Source organism: Ursus maritimus, unplaced genomic scaffold, assembly GCF_017311325.1.
Source record: "Ursus maritimus isolate PB19 unplaced genomic scaffold, ASM1731132v1 scaffold_16, whole genome shotgun sequence".
NCBI lineage: Eukaryota > Metazoa > Chordata > Mammalia > Carnivora > Ursidae > Ursus > Ursus maritimus.
The window spans coordinates 59,271,652-59,286,222 of record NW_024424008.1 but is presented as its reverse complement, the minus strand read 5'-3'; the positions used below and the strand labels follow the sequence as shown (position 1 = coordinate 59,286,222).

At 38.8% G+C, this 14,571-nt stretch overlaps 1 protein-coding gene across 1 annotated transcript in view; it reads right to left on the bottom strand.

Moving 5' to 3' along the window:
• Window positions 1-14,571, bottom strand: part of GUCY1A2 (guanylate cyclase 1 soluble subunit alpha 2) — a 297,496-nt gene that overhangs the window by 24,800 nt on the left and 258,125 nt on the right. Inside the window, 1 exon segment of the mRNA XM_040631268.1 lies at window positions 10,713-10,867. Within this exon segment, the coding sequence (XP_040487202.1) occupies window positions 10,713-10,867 (155 nt within the window).

Here is a 14,571-nt window from a genome sequence, read left to right as displayed (position 1 = left end):
AACACAGGGAAAGGGGAAGAAATGGGCTTTATTGTAAAATGAAGTAAATGTAAATATATTTTTATAAAGTATTACTAGTAATGACATGATTTGGGGCCGATCAGAAAAAGTATCTTTTAGAATCTATCCTCATGGCAGCTCAGTGTGTCTGTCCATGGCTCCATTTGATTTTTTTGTGGGTGGGGGTGGGGGGCAGACGATAACACAACAAAGTGTTTTGGTGCCTACGGGGGTTGAAACGATTCAAGCCTGAGGCCCTTACTGACCCCTCCCTGAGGGTCATCAGGAGCTCACCGTGAACAAGACCATGAAGGAGGTCCGACCCAAGTGCGCAGGTCCTGTGCGGCCTGAGGCCGTCCCTTCTGTCCACATGTAAACAAAGCTACAGCCGTCCTGTCTCAGCTCAGGGCACGAACCCCTCAAACACGTACTCCATTCTCTACATGTCGTTTTTTTAAATAGAAAAATTTTAACATGGAAACTGTCAGATCATCTGTATTTTGCCCAGAATTGTGTTAGAAAAAGTGGAATAAATTTAAGAGGCAAAACCCTTATATAAATACCCTTTAAATGACAGGTAGTTCTTAAGCAAATTTTCTTCTGAATTTATATGTGAAATTTCAGTTCCCTTTCTCCTCACCTCAGAAATCTGCATATATCTTTCTTCTAAAAGAGTAACTTCCTCTATAGATATATCAAAATTTTCAAAATATCACCATTTTGTTATTATTATCAACTTCTGTTATCTATATATACAAATTTTTTGCTTCAGGTTTTTTTTAAAAATCAAGGGAAATTCAGGGAAGATTGAAGAGGAGGATCCTGAGCTCGCCTGACCTAAGGACACACTGACATGACAGCTACCTCTGCACAACTAACTCTAACAACGACCTGAAGCCTGGCAGAGCAGACCCTGCCCAATTAATCCTTGAGAACAGGCCACAGCAATAGGGTAGTAGGGGTGCAGACGCAGTTGGGAACCCAACTCCCAGCAAGACTAACTACAAATGGAAAGGGCATCACAAGCATGGAGAGCGATAATAATAATAATAATAATAATAATAATAATAATAATAATAATAATAATAATATTGAATAACAATGATTAATAACTCACTCTGAGAAACAACACAGAAACAGCAGCTTGAAAAGAGCTTGGGTAGATGTGAAAGAGACTTATTTACTAATCTCAGACTATGTTCTGGATGGGCAGGGATCTTCAAGAGATTTCACCAAGAGGAAAAGTGCTCATGGGCCTCACTTTTCTTCCCCTCCCCCGGCCTAGGTAGCGGGACGCTTACAGGAGCCAGCACTAATGCTTTCTATCTACATTGCTAGAATTGTGCTCCCAGCCCTCACTTTCCTTTGTGGCCACCACAATCCAACCCATCAAACCTAGACACGCTTCCAAAGCCGCGCCTGCCCTGCCGCACCTTGTAAACAGCTCCAGCAGGGGTAAGCACCACTCCCACTGCCCTGGGGAAGGGGTACGATAACCCCACACACCACAGTGCCCTCAATTCCAGCATCCTGGCCACTTAGCTGTCTGTGGAGGCAGTAAGCCCTGCCATTCAGTGTGCCAACAGCCGTGGCAGAGACACTCACACACCGTCGAGAACCTCTCAGACTAACAGGGAGCAAACCCTGCCCTTTGGTACTGCCTGCAGTTCTGGCAGAAAGCATAAGTGCAGTCAGTCAGCTGGACTTCCAGAAATGAGCCCACAGCAGCCTCAAGTCTCTCAACAGTGAGGAAACTAAACACTGCTCAGGGCACTGACACTAGGTAAAGCAGGTCATTGCAGCAGGCTGGGCTGGAGGCAATCACAGCTGAGCCACGATGAAAAGGTACATACAGCCCACAAAGGGGACACCCCAGGAGCACCTAGTTTTGGTGACCAAGGGGATATCCCTGTAGGACACCACAGGACCTCTTCTATACAAGACCACTACTTTAAAGACCAGGAGACAAAACTGACTTCCCTAATATTTAGAAACAAACACAGAGAGTCAGACAAAATGAGATAAAGAAATATATCCCAAATGAAAGAACAAGACACAATCACAGTAAAATAACTAGACGAAACAGAGATAAGGAATATGCCTAATAAGGAATTCAAAGCAATGATCATAAAGATATTCACTGGATTTGAGAAAACAGTGGATGAAATAAGTGACAATTTCAACATTAAGACAGAAAATAGAAAAAATAATCTCTCAGAGATAAGGAATTCGATTAATGAAATAAAAAAATACACTATACAGAATCAACAGAAGATGAGAGGATGCAGAATAATGGATCAGCAATCTGGAAGAAAGGGTAATGAAAACCAACCAGGCTGAACAGCAAACAGAAAATAAAAATTAATAAATGAGAAAAGGTTAAAGGAGCTCAGCACCATCAAGTATAATGACATGAACATTTTAGGGATCCCAGAAGGAGAAGAGAGAAAGAAGGGAAAAGAGGGATGCCTAGTGGCTCAGTCAGTTAAGCATCTACCTTCAGCTCAGGTCATGGGATCAAGGACCATATCAGGCTCCCTGCTCAGCAGGGAGCCTGCTTCTCCCTCTGCCTGCTGCTCCCCCTGCTTGTGCTCTCTCTCTCTTTCTGACAAATAAGTAAATACAATCTTTAAAAAAAAAAGAGAGAGAGAAAAGAAAGTATTAGAAGAAATAATAGCTAAAAACTTCCCAAATCTGGGGAAGGAAACAGACATCCAGGTCCAGGAAACAGAGAGCCCCTAACAAGACAAACCCAATAGGTCCACACCATGACAAACAACAATTAAAACATCAAAGAGCAATGATAATCTTACAGCCACAATACAAAAACAGAACAAAATACAAGGGAAACCCTATACGACTATCAGCTGATTTTTCAGTAAAAACTTTGCAGGCCAGAAGAAAGTGGCAGGATATATTCAAAGTGCTGAATGGACCCTCAGCTCTTTGGGCAACTAATCTTTGATAAAGCAGGACAAAACATCCGGTGGAAAAAAGTCTCTTCAATAAATGGCACTGGGAAAATTGGAAAGCTACATGCAAAAGAATGAAACTTGACCACTCTCTCACACCATACACAAAGATAAACTCCAAATGGATGAAAGACCTCCATGTGAGACAGGAATCCATCAAAATCCTAGAGGAGAACATAGGCAGCATCCTCTATGACATCGGCCAAAGCAACCTTTTTCATGACACATCTCCAAAGGCAAGAGAAACAAAAGATAAAATGAACTTGTGGGACTTCATCAAGATAAAAAGCTTCTGCACAGCCAAGGAAACAGTCAAAAAAACTAAGAGGCAGCCCACGGAATGGGAGAATATATTTGCAAATGATACTACAGATGAAAGACTGGTATCCAAGATCTACAAAGAACTTCTCAAACTTGATACACAAGAAACAAATAAATCATAAAATGGGCAGAAGATATGAACAGACACTTTTCCAATGATGACATACAAATGGCTAACAGACACATGAAAAAATGTTCAACATCACTAGCCATCAGGGAAATTCAAATCAAAACCACACTGAGATAGCACCTTACGCCAGTTAGAATGGCAAAAATTGACAAGGCAAGAAACAACAATTGCTGGAGAGGATGTGGAGAAAGGGGATCCCTCCTACATTGTCGGTGGGAGTGCAAGTTGGTACAGCCACTCTGGAAAACAGTGTGGAGGTCCCTTAAAAAGTTAAACATTGAGCTACCCAATGACCCAGCCATTGCAATACTGGGTATTTACCCCAAAGATTCAGACGTAGTGAAGAGAAGGGCCATATGCACCCCAACGTTCATAGCAGCATTGTCCACAATAGCTAAATCGTAGAAGGAGCCGAGATGCCCTTCAACAGATGACTGGATTAAGAAGATGTGGTCCATATATACAATGGAATATTACTCAGCTATCAGAAAGAATTATTTCTCAACATTTGCTGCAACATGGACGGCACTGGAGGAGATAATGCTAAGTGAAATAAGTCAAGCAGAGAAAGACAATTATCATATGGTTTCTCTCATCTATGCAACATAAGAACTAGGAAGATCGGTAGGGAAGAAAGGGATAAGAAAGGGGGGGTAATCAGAAGGGGGAATGAAACATGAGAGACTATGGACTCTGAGAAACAAACTGAGGGCTTCAGAGGGGAGAGGGTTCGGGGGAATGGGATAGACTGGTGATGGGTAGTAAGGAGGGCACATATTGCATGGTGCATTGGGTGTTATATGCAACTAATGAATCATCGAACTTTACATCAAAAACCAGGGATGTACTGTATGGTGACTAACATAATATAATAAAAAAACATTTAAAAAAAAAGTCCTGAAAGTTAAAACAACAACAACAAAAATCCAACACCAAAAGTACTCTATCCAGCAAGACTATCATCCAGAACAGAAGAGAAAAAGAGTTTCCCAAACAAAAATTAAAGGAATTCATCACCACTAAACCAGCCTTATACATGTTAAAGAGAATTCTTTAAGTAAAAACGTAAGGTCATACCTGGAAGAAAATTATGAAGGGAAAAAATTTCACAGGTAAAAGCCAATATATAGTAACAATAAATCAATTACTTATAAAGTCACTATTGAGGCTAAAACACAAAAGTGATAAAATCAATTATATCTACAAAAATTAGTCAAAGAATACACAAAATGAAAAGGCATAAGATATGATATGATATCATAAACATAAAACATGGAGGAGGAGTAAAAATTTAGTGCTTGGAATGTGTTTGAACTTAAGCAACTATCAACTTAATACAGACTGCTATACGCATAAGATGTTACATATGGACACATGGTAACCACAAATCAAAAACCGGTAATACATACACAAAGAATAGAAAGAAAGCCAAGCACGACACTAATCAAAGCCATCAAACCACAAGGGAAAACAGCAATAGAAGAAGAAACGTAGAAGAACTATAAAAACAACCAGAAAACAATAAGTATATTTGCTTATCAATCATTTTAAATGTAAATGGTCTAAATGTCCCAATTAAAACACATAGGATGACTGAATGAATAAAAAACACAAGACCCATATGTATCCTGCTTACAAGTCTCACTTCAAACCTAAAAACACATGCAGACTGAAAGTGAAGGGATAGAGAAACATATGCCATGCAAATTAAAGTGCAAAAACGGTAGCAATTCTTGTATCAAAGGGCATTACATAATGATAAAGGGAACGACTCATCAAGAGGTTATAACAATTGCAAATATCTGTGTACACAACACAGGAACACCAAAATATATAAAGCAAATATTACCAGAAACAGAAATTGACAATAATATGATAATAGTAGGGGCTTTAATACTCCACTTACATCAATGGATAGATCATCCAGATAGATAAATCAATAAGGAAAGAGTGGCTTTGAAACATACGTTAGACCAGATGAATCTGACATATATACAGAACATTCCATCCCCAAACAGCAGAATAAAAATTCTTTTTAAGTGCACATGGAACACTCTTCAGGATAGATTACAGGACAGGTCACAAAATAACTTTCAGTAAATTTAAGATGGAGATCATATCAAGTAGGTTTTCCAACCATAACAGTATGATACTAGAAATCAATTATAAGAAAAATCTGGAAAAAACACACAAACATGCAGAGGCAAAACAGCATGCTACTCAACAATCAGTGGGTCAACTACAAAAAGCAAAGAAAAAAATCAAGGAATACATGGGGACAAATGAAAATGAAAACACAACAATCCAAAATCATGAGATGCAACAAAAGCAGTAATAGGGAATTTTATAGCAATACAGGCCTACCTCAAAAAAACAAGAAAATTCTCAAATAAAGAACCTAACCTTACACCTGAGGAGCTACAAAGAAAACAAACAAACCCAAGGTTAGTAGAGGGAAAGAAATAAAGATTTGTGCAGAAATGAACAAAAGAAAGACTAAAAGAAGAATGTAAAAGATCAATGAAACCAAGAGTTGGTTTTCTAAAAAGATAAACAAAATTGAAAAAATTAAGCCAGATTCATCAAGGAAAAAAGAGAGAGGATTCAAAAATCAGAAATGCAGGAGAAGAAATAGCAGCTGATGCCACATAAATACAAAGAATTATAAGAACATATTATGAAAAATAATATGCTAACACACTGGATGACTTAGGCAAATGGATAAATTCCAGAAACATACAATCTTCCAAAACCAAATCAGGAAGAAATAGAAGATTTGAACTGAGCAATTACTAGTAATGAAATTGAATCAATAATCAAACTCCCACCAAACGAAAGTTCAGGACCACATGGCTTCACAGGTAAATTCTACTAAACATTTAAAGAAGAGTTAATACCTACTCTTCTCAAACTGTTCCAAAAAATATAAGAAAACTTCATAACTCATTCTACAAGGCCAGCATTACTGTGATACCAAAACCAGACTGGACACCACAAAAAAACCAAAATCAGGTCAGCTGGGTGGCTCAGTCAGTTAAGGGTCTGACTCTTGGTTTTGGCTCAGGTCATGGTCTCAGGGTCCTGATACCAAGCTCCACATCAGGCTTCCTCTCAGCGTGGACTCTGCTTGTCCTTCTCCCTCTGCTCCTCCTCCACCCTGGAGAAATAAAATCTTAAAAAAGAGAAAAACAAACCCAAAACCAAGTCCAAAACAAACAACTAACTATAGGCCAATGTATCTGATGAACATAGATGCAAAAATCCTCAAATATTAGCACACCCTATTCTACAATATATTTGAAAAATTATTCACGATCAAGTGGGATTTTTTCCAGGGATGTAATGGTGGTTCAATATGTGCAAGTCAATCAGTATGATACATCACATTACCAAGAGGATAAAAACCATACGATCATCTGAAGAGATGCAGATATAGCATTTGATATTTTCAACATCCTTTCATGATAAAAACTCTCAGCAGAGTGGGTGTAGAGGGAACATAACTCAACGTAATAAAGGCCACATATGACAAACCCACAACTAACATCATACTCAATGGTGAAAAACTGAGAACCTTCTAAGATCAGGAACAAAACAAGGGTTCCACTCCTGCCACTTTTATTCAACATAGTACTGGAAGTCCAAGCCATAGTAATCAGACTAGAAAAAGAAATGAAAGACATCCAAATTGCTAAGGAAGAAGTAAGGCTGTCACTTTTTATAAATGACATGTTACGACATACAGAAAACCCTAAAGACCCCACCAAAAAACTATTAGAAATGATAAATGAATTCAGTGAAGTGACAGGATACAAAATCAATATAAAGTATGTGTCACGTCTCTATGTACTAGTAACAAAGTAGCAGAAAGAAAAATTAAGGAAACAATTCAATTTACAGTTGCACCAAAGGATAAAATACCTAGGAATAAATTTAACCACAGAGGTGAAAGACCTAGTCTCTAAAAACTATAAAACACTAATGAAAGAAATGGAAGATAAAACAACAAATGTAAAAGCACACCATGCTCATGGATTCGAAGAACTAATATTGTTAAAATGTCCATATTACCCAAAGCAATATATTGATTAAATGCAATGTCCTTCAAAATACCCATGACATTTCTCATAGAACTAGAACAAATAAAATTTGTAAAGAACCAGAAAAGGCCTCGAATAGCCAAACCAGTCTTGAGAAAGAAGAATAAATCTGGAGGTTTCACGATCTCAGATTTGAAAACCTGTAATATGGTACTGGCACCAAAAAAGGACATACAGATCAACGGAACAGGATAGAACCCAGAAATAAACCTACACATATATGGATAATTAATCAATGACAGAAGAGGCAAGAATATACAATGGGGAAAAGACAGAATTTTCAAAAAATATTTTTGAGGAAACTGGGCAGCTACATGCAAAAGAATGAAACTGGACCACTTTCTTACACCACACACAAAAATAATCTCAAAATGGATTAAAGGCTTAAATGAGAGACCTGAAACCATAAAACTCCTAGAGGAAAACATAGGCAGCAATCTCTTTGATATTGGCCTTAGCAACATTTTTCTACATATGTCTCCTAAGGCAAGGGAAATAAAAACAAAAATAAACTTGGGACTACACCAAAATTAAAAGCTTTTGTACAGCAAAGGAAACCATCAGCAAAATGAAAAGGCAACCTACTGATGAGAGAAGATATTTGCAAATGATCTGATAAAGGGTTAATATCTAAAATATATAAAGAAGTTATACAATTCAACATCACAAAAATAAACTGATTAAAAAATGGCCAGAGGACCTGAACATTTTTCAAAGGAGACATAAAGATGACCAACAGACAAATGGAAAGATGCTCAATATCATTAATCATCAGGGAAATGCCAAACAGACAAACACCCCCCCCAAACAAAACAAAACAAACACCCAAACACGATGAGAGATCACCTCACACCAGTCAGAATGACTAGTATCAAAAGGCTGAGAAATAACAAGTGTTGGCCAGGATGTGGAGGAAAGGGAACCCTTGTCACTTAGGAATGTAAATTGGTGCAGCCACTGTGGAAGATAATGTGGAGTTTTCTCAAAATATTAAAAACAGAAATACCCTATGATCCAGTAATTCCACGACTGGATGTTTACCCAAAGAAAAAGAAAAGACTAATTTGAAAAGATATATGCACCCCTATATTTATGGGAGCATTATTTACAATTGCCAAGATATGGAAGCAACCCAAGTGTCCGTCAACAGATGAATGGATAAATATGGGGTGTATATATGTGTCTGTGGATAGATAGATAGATAGATTGCTGCCCCAGGAAGCGTAGCAACTAATGGGCAAGAGGGCGTCTATCAGGCACAAATACAGTGGGAGGGTGGGTAAAATATATACATATATATATTTATATTATATTATATATATAATATTTATATTATATTATATATATAATATTTATATTATATATATCATATATCATGATATATATATATAAAAATGGGGTGTATATATATGTGTGTGTGTGTGTGTGTGTGTGTGTGTGTGTGTATATATATATAATGGAATATTATTCAACCATAAAAAAGAATGTGCTTTTGCCATTTGCAACATTAATGGACCTAAGTATAGAGGCTGCTTTTAGGCAAACAGGCTTTAGCAACAGAATGCAAAAAGGATCACAGTGACCCCCTGGCTGACTACAGACAGGCCCATCAGGCGACCCACCCCACCTCAAAACCTCCAGGGCCCTAGCTGACCAACGGGCTGCTTACAACCAGGCACAGTGACCAAAAAAGGGAGAAACTCCGTATGCCGCCCGCCCGTCTGTCCTCACCTTCCCTCTGAAAGCAGCCCTCAGCCAGTGCCTCGGGGCAGACAGCCTCTCCTCGCTGCCCTGCCCACTGCTCCCTTGTGGCAGCAAACTTCTATCTCCTTTGTTCTGCCTGGGGTGAATTCTTTCACCTCCCCTGCCACGGGCTTCCACCGGTCATCGCCCCACATTTGGAGGCCCCCATGTGATTGGGAGGCACTCCAGCCAGGCACCACACTAGAGCGTATGAAACTAAATAAGTCAGAGAACAAATACCATAGCATTTCATTTATATGTGGAATCTAAAAACCAAACCAAGGAAGAAAGGAGACAAAACCCCCCTGATGCTTAAGTACAAGGAACGAGCGCTGGTTGCCATCAGGGACGTGAGTGGGAGGGCGGGCAAAATAGGTAGAGACGGTAAGCAGTACGCAATTCCAATATAAAATAAGCACGGAGATGAAAACTACAGCATAAGGAAGGTAGTCAATAACATTGTAAAAACATCTTATGGTGACTTATGATTGACGACACTTACCGTGTGAACACGGAGTAATGCATAGAGTCATCGAAGTAATATGCTATACCCTTGAAATATAACATTGTATGTTAACTATACTTCAATAAAAAAATAAATAATAATAGAAAAAATACCAGTGTCACTATTTCCACTCTACAGTTTTACAATACGATTTCTTAGTTATCCACATCATGGCACCAAATAGCTTGCACACCAATGCCCAGCATAAAACCAAAGTCTCACATATCAGAGATAGTCATACGGTCTTATTCTAGAGAAGTCCATCCCACCAATGCATTTACTCATTAATTCAACACATATCTAAAGAGTGCTTATTATGTGTTAAGCATGTTTAGTAAGTTCTGGGACTACAATGATGAGCTTAAACAGGCATGGTCCCCGCCCCGGGACGCGTAGCAACTAATGGGCCAGAGGGCGTCTACCAGGCACAAAATACAGACACGTGCAGCTGTCAGCTCTGTGCATAGAGTTGTTAAATATGACCTTTAAGATAAATAGAGTTTGAAGTTTTACTCTGTGTCCAGTATATATTTAACTTTAGAGATTCATTATTTACTTTAATTATTCCAAAGAATAAAAGCGGACAGAATGCCTTGTCTACCTCATTCCTTTGACTTTTAGAAAGATCGAGGAACATCTTGAAAATGTGAGGACTTTTGGTGTGATGCAGATCTTCCACATTTGTTCTCCTGTGTTTAAACGAGTGTACCAGAAGGATAGCAATTGTGGGGAGTGACAAGCGGTGTTTACCTCTCAGTTGAGTCAAGTTCTTCATGCGCCCTCTCGGGGGCCCATAAACGTGTAGGGCACAATTGCTACCTTGCAGACTGGGTGGATTTACTCCTGCTACCTTAGAGAATGACAGGGTCTCACCAATGACAGGGTATTAGCTCAAGGTAAGACCGAAGACAGGAGGAGGGGGGAGGCCGGAGAACACTTACTGGTAAGTGGTGGGGCTGACATTGATGCGCCGAGGGTGACTTCCTGATTCGAATTTGCTTGCCAGAGTGACATTATTTCCAAACAGGCAATATCGTGGCATTCTCACCCCAACAACTCCAGCGAGCACGGAACCCGAGTGAATGCCTATCCTCATCTAAAAAAAGAAAAAATGAAAAGGATGTATTTATGCCTTCTTCCAGTATGCAATTTTTTTAGTGAAAGGTAATTTTGTAAGCCAGTGAACTTGGATCTCCCCAAAGACAGGAACTGGGTTTTGGTAATTTTTGTAAGCATGATATCTGGATCATTATAGTGGCAATGAACATGAGTGCTGTGGAATAAATGAATAAATTAATTAACTAGAGGAAAAATTATGTTTAATTTGCTACATAAATCCGGTTATATTACAAGCCAACTCGTGTTCCTTTTGAACAGAATATATTCTAATATATGAAAAATGTATTATTCTCCCTCTAGTTATTCTTATATACAACCATATTTTTCCCTTCGTAGAATTAAGCACAATTAAATATTTATATTTGTTTATTTTGTTTATTTGTCCTATGAGAGAAGGATCCATATCTGTTTCCTTTCTGCTGAATATTCAGTACTTAGTATTGTACCTAGAGCAAAGTAGGCCCTCAACGGTAAGTGATAAAGGTTGATAAATTGTCAAAATTCTTCAACATTATATTAAAATGGAGTTTTAGAGAATTTAAACCCTTGAGGCAGTCAAGAATTGTCTATTGAAAACCCTGGAAAATAAATGAAGTGCTGTGTGTTGTGCGCTCTGTGAATCTGGTAACATTAGTCTGGTCCGCACCTTGAGGGGCCTCCGTATGCAGGTGATACACACCTGGATGTGATGAGAGTGGCGAAGTTGCGTCTACACCAAAATAACTGACGCTAATGTTGACCAAGCGGGAAATGATATCCTTAGTGCTAGGGGAACGTAGGGGAGAAGGAGGAGGTCTGACCCCTAGATGCCTACGACATAAGTAACGTGGCACCCCTTCACCACCATGTCTGCTTTTGCCCCTGCAGTTGTGAAGACAAGAAGTCATTTTGTGACTAACCCTTGTCATGGACTGGAGAGTTCAGTCTTTATCAACTATGAATAAGACAGGTTGAAACCAAGGTGATAGAGCTGCAACTCTTAATAAACCTCTTCATCTACTTCTTAAAAAATGATCCTAACATTTATTTGGAAATTCAACATGCCAGGAAGAATCAAGGTACATTTCAGAAAAAAGAAAGAATATTTTCCCTATGAGTATAAATGTATCTAATTAGTGCATGGATATCATAATACTGGTGGACAGACAGAGAAACGGACTAACAGAAGAGAGAGCACAGGAAGACTTCCATGCATAAATAGGCGATTGATATGTGACAGAGTTGGTGTTTCAGATTAGTGAGAAAAAGACGGTATTTCCATGAGGATGCACTGGATCAACTGTCACTTCATGTTGAAAAAAAAAATTCTAAGTTGATTAAAGATCTCACTATAGAAGGCACAACTTCACAGCTTTAAAAATCATTGTTTTAAATAACATAAAGGTCAATGTGCAGTCTCAGTAATACTCTAAAATACAGAAACCCTAAAAAGTATACTTTTCTTAGTCTCCCCGTAACAGTTTCCTGGTGAGTGGTCCAGACTGTCAGGAAGCTCTTTTCGCTCAGGGACCAGTTCCTTCTCATCATGTTCCTCCTCCTGCTTGTCACGTATTCCTTGTTGGGAAACTTGAAGCTGAATCAGGAGCACCCCCATGTTCTAGAGCTCATGATGGGGCAAGACAGACCCTTCCTGTCCAGGGGAAAGGTCATGACATTGCCTTTTCAGGAGATCTTCATTCCTTTGAGAAGATCCAGGTTTACATCTGCTATCATTTTTCTTCTGTGTAAAAGATTTTCTTTTTTTTTTTTAAAGATTTATTTATTTGACACAGAGAGAGAGACAGCCAGCAAGAGAGGGAACACAAGCAGGGGGAGTGGGAGAGGAAGAAGCAGGCTCATAGCGGAGGAGCCTGATGTGGGGCTCGATCCCAGAATGCTGGGATCATGCCCTGAGCCAAAGGCAGATGCTTAACAACTGTGCCACCCAGGCGCCCTGTAAAAGATTTTCTTAAGGAATTTTTGTACTATTGGTCCACTGATGATGAATTCTTTCAGCTTTTGTATGTTTGAAAAAGTCTTTATTTTGCCTTTCTATCTGACATATTTTCACTGGGTATAGAATTCTAGGTTGATAGTTTAGTTCTATCCTTTCCGTACTTTAGCGATGTTGCTCCACTGCCTCCTCCATTGCATTGTTTCCTAGGAAAACACAGCCACCCTGCTTATCTTCATTCCTTCATGAGTAATAGATCTTTTATCTTCTGGTTGCTTAAAGTTTTTCTGTTTTTTCTAGTTTTGCAAAATTTAGTTATGATTTCTCCTGATGTTGTTTTCTTCATGGTTCTTATGTGTGGGGTTTGTTGGGTGTCTTGGATCTGTGGGTTTATAGTTTTCATCAAATTCGGAAGAATTTCAGCTATTACTTCTTCAAATATTTTTTTCTGTCCACCCTTCTCTCTCAGAGACTCCAATTACATGTCTTCTGGGATACTTGAACTATTTCCATGGTTGACTAATTTATGCATTTAAAATATTTTTTCTGTTTATTTTGGATAACTTCTGTTGTAATGTCTTCAAATTTACTAAACTTTTCTTTTGTAATGCCTAATCTTTTGTTAACCTCATCCAGTGCATGTTTCATCTCAGACATTGGGATTTTCATCTCTAGTTCAATTTGGAAATTTTTTCTTTTTCAGGTATCAAAATACCTTTTGAACATATGGAATATGGTATTAAAATAACTTTGAATACTTTGCTAATTCTAACATCTGTTAGTCTATTTCCATTTTGATTGGTTTTTCTTATCATTATGGGTCATATTTGTCAGCTTTACAGTATGCTACTAATTTTTGGTTGGATGTTAGGTATCATAAATTTGACTTTGTTGAGTGCTGGATATTTTTTTATACTCCTTTAAGATTTTATTTTATTTGAGAGAGAGTGAGCAAGCACAAGAGGGAGAGAGTGACAGAGGAAGAGGGAGAAGCAGGCTCCCCATTGAGCAGGGCTAGATCCCAGGACCCTGAGATCATGACCTGAGCCAAAGACAGACGCTTAACCCACTGAGCCACCCAGGTGCCCTTGTTTTTGAGATTTTTGTAAATATTCTTGAGTTTCTATCTATGGATGCAGTCAAATTACTTGAAAATAATTTGTTCTTTTAAAGTCTTGCTTTTTAAGATTTGTTGGGCAAGGCCTGACCAGTATTTCATGTAAGGCTAGTTATTCCCCACTACTGAAGCAAGAATACCCTGTACCCAGTGCCCATGATTTAAGAGTTTCTCCAGTCTTTCTGATGGGAATAGACATTTTTTTCCTAGGTCCTGTGTGAGTGCCAGGAACTTTTTCCTCTAATCCTTCCAGGTGTTTTTCCCTGTTGGGCTCAGGTAGTCTTCTCACATACAAGCAATAATCAGTGCTGTGCAGAACACATAGGAGGCACCTGGCAAGATCTCTGGTGGCCTTTCTGCAAGTTTCTCCTTGCTAGGACTCTGTCTGTGACCTCTAACTTCTTCGATCTCCCTAGACTCTCAGCTCCATCTCTTCCACTCCAGGAGTTTGTTGGATACCTCCTGGTTTGCTTCTCCTGGCACCATAGCCTGGATGTTCCCAAAGCAATATACCAAGGAAATCATATGTCTTATCATATTTGTTTCCTGTCTCTTAGGGATCACTGTTTTCTGTTGCCTAGTGGCCAGTGTCATAAAGACTGTTCTACTGTATTTTTTCTCCAGATTTTTT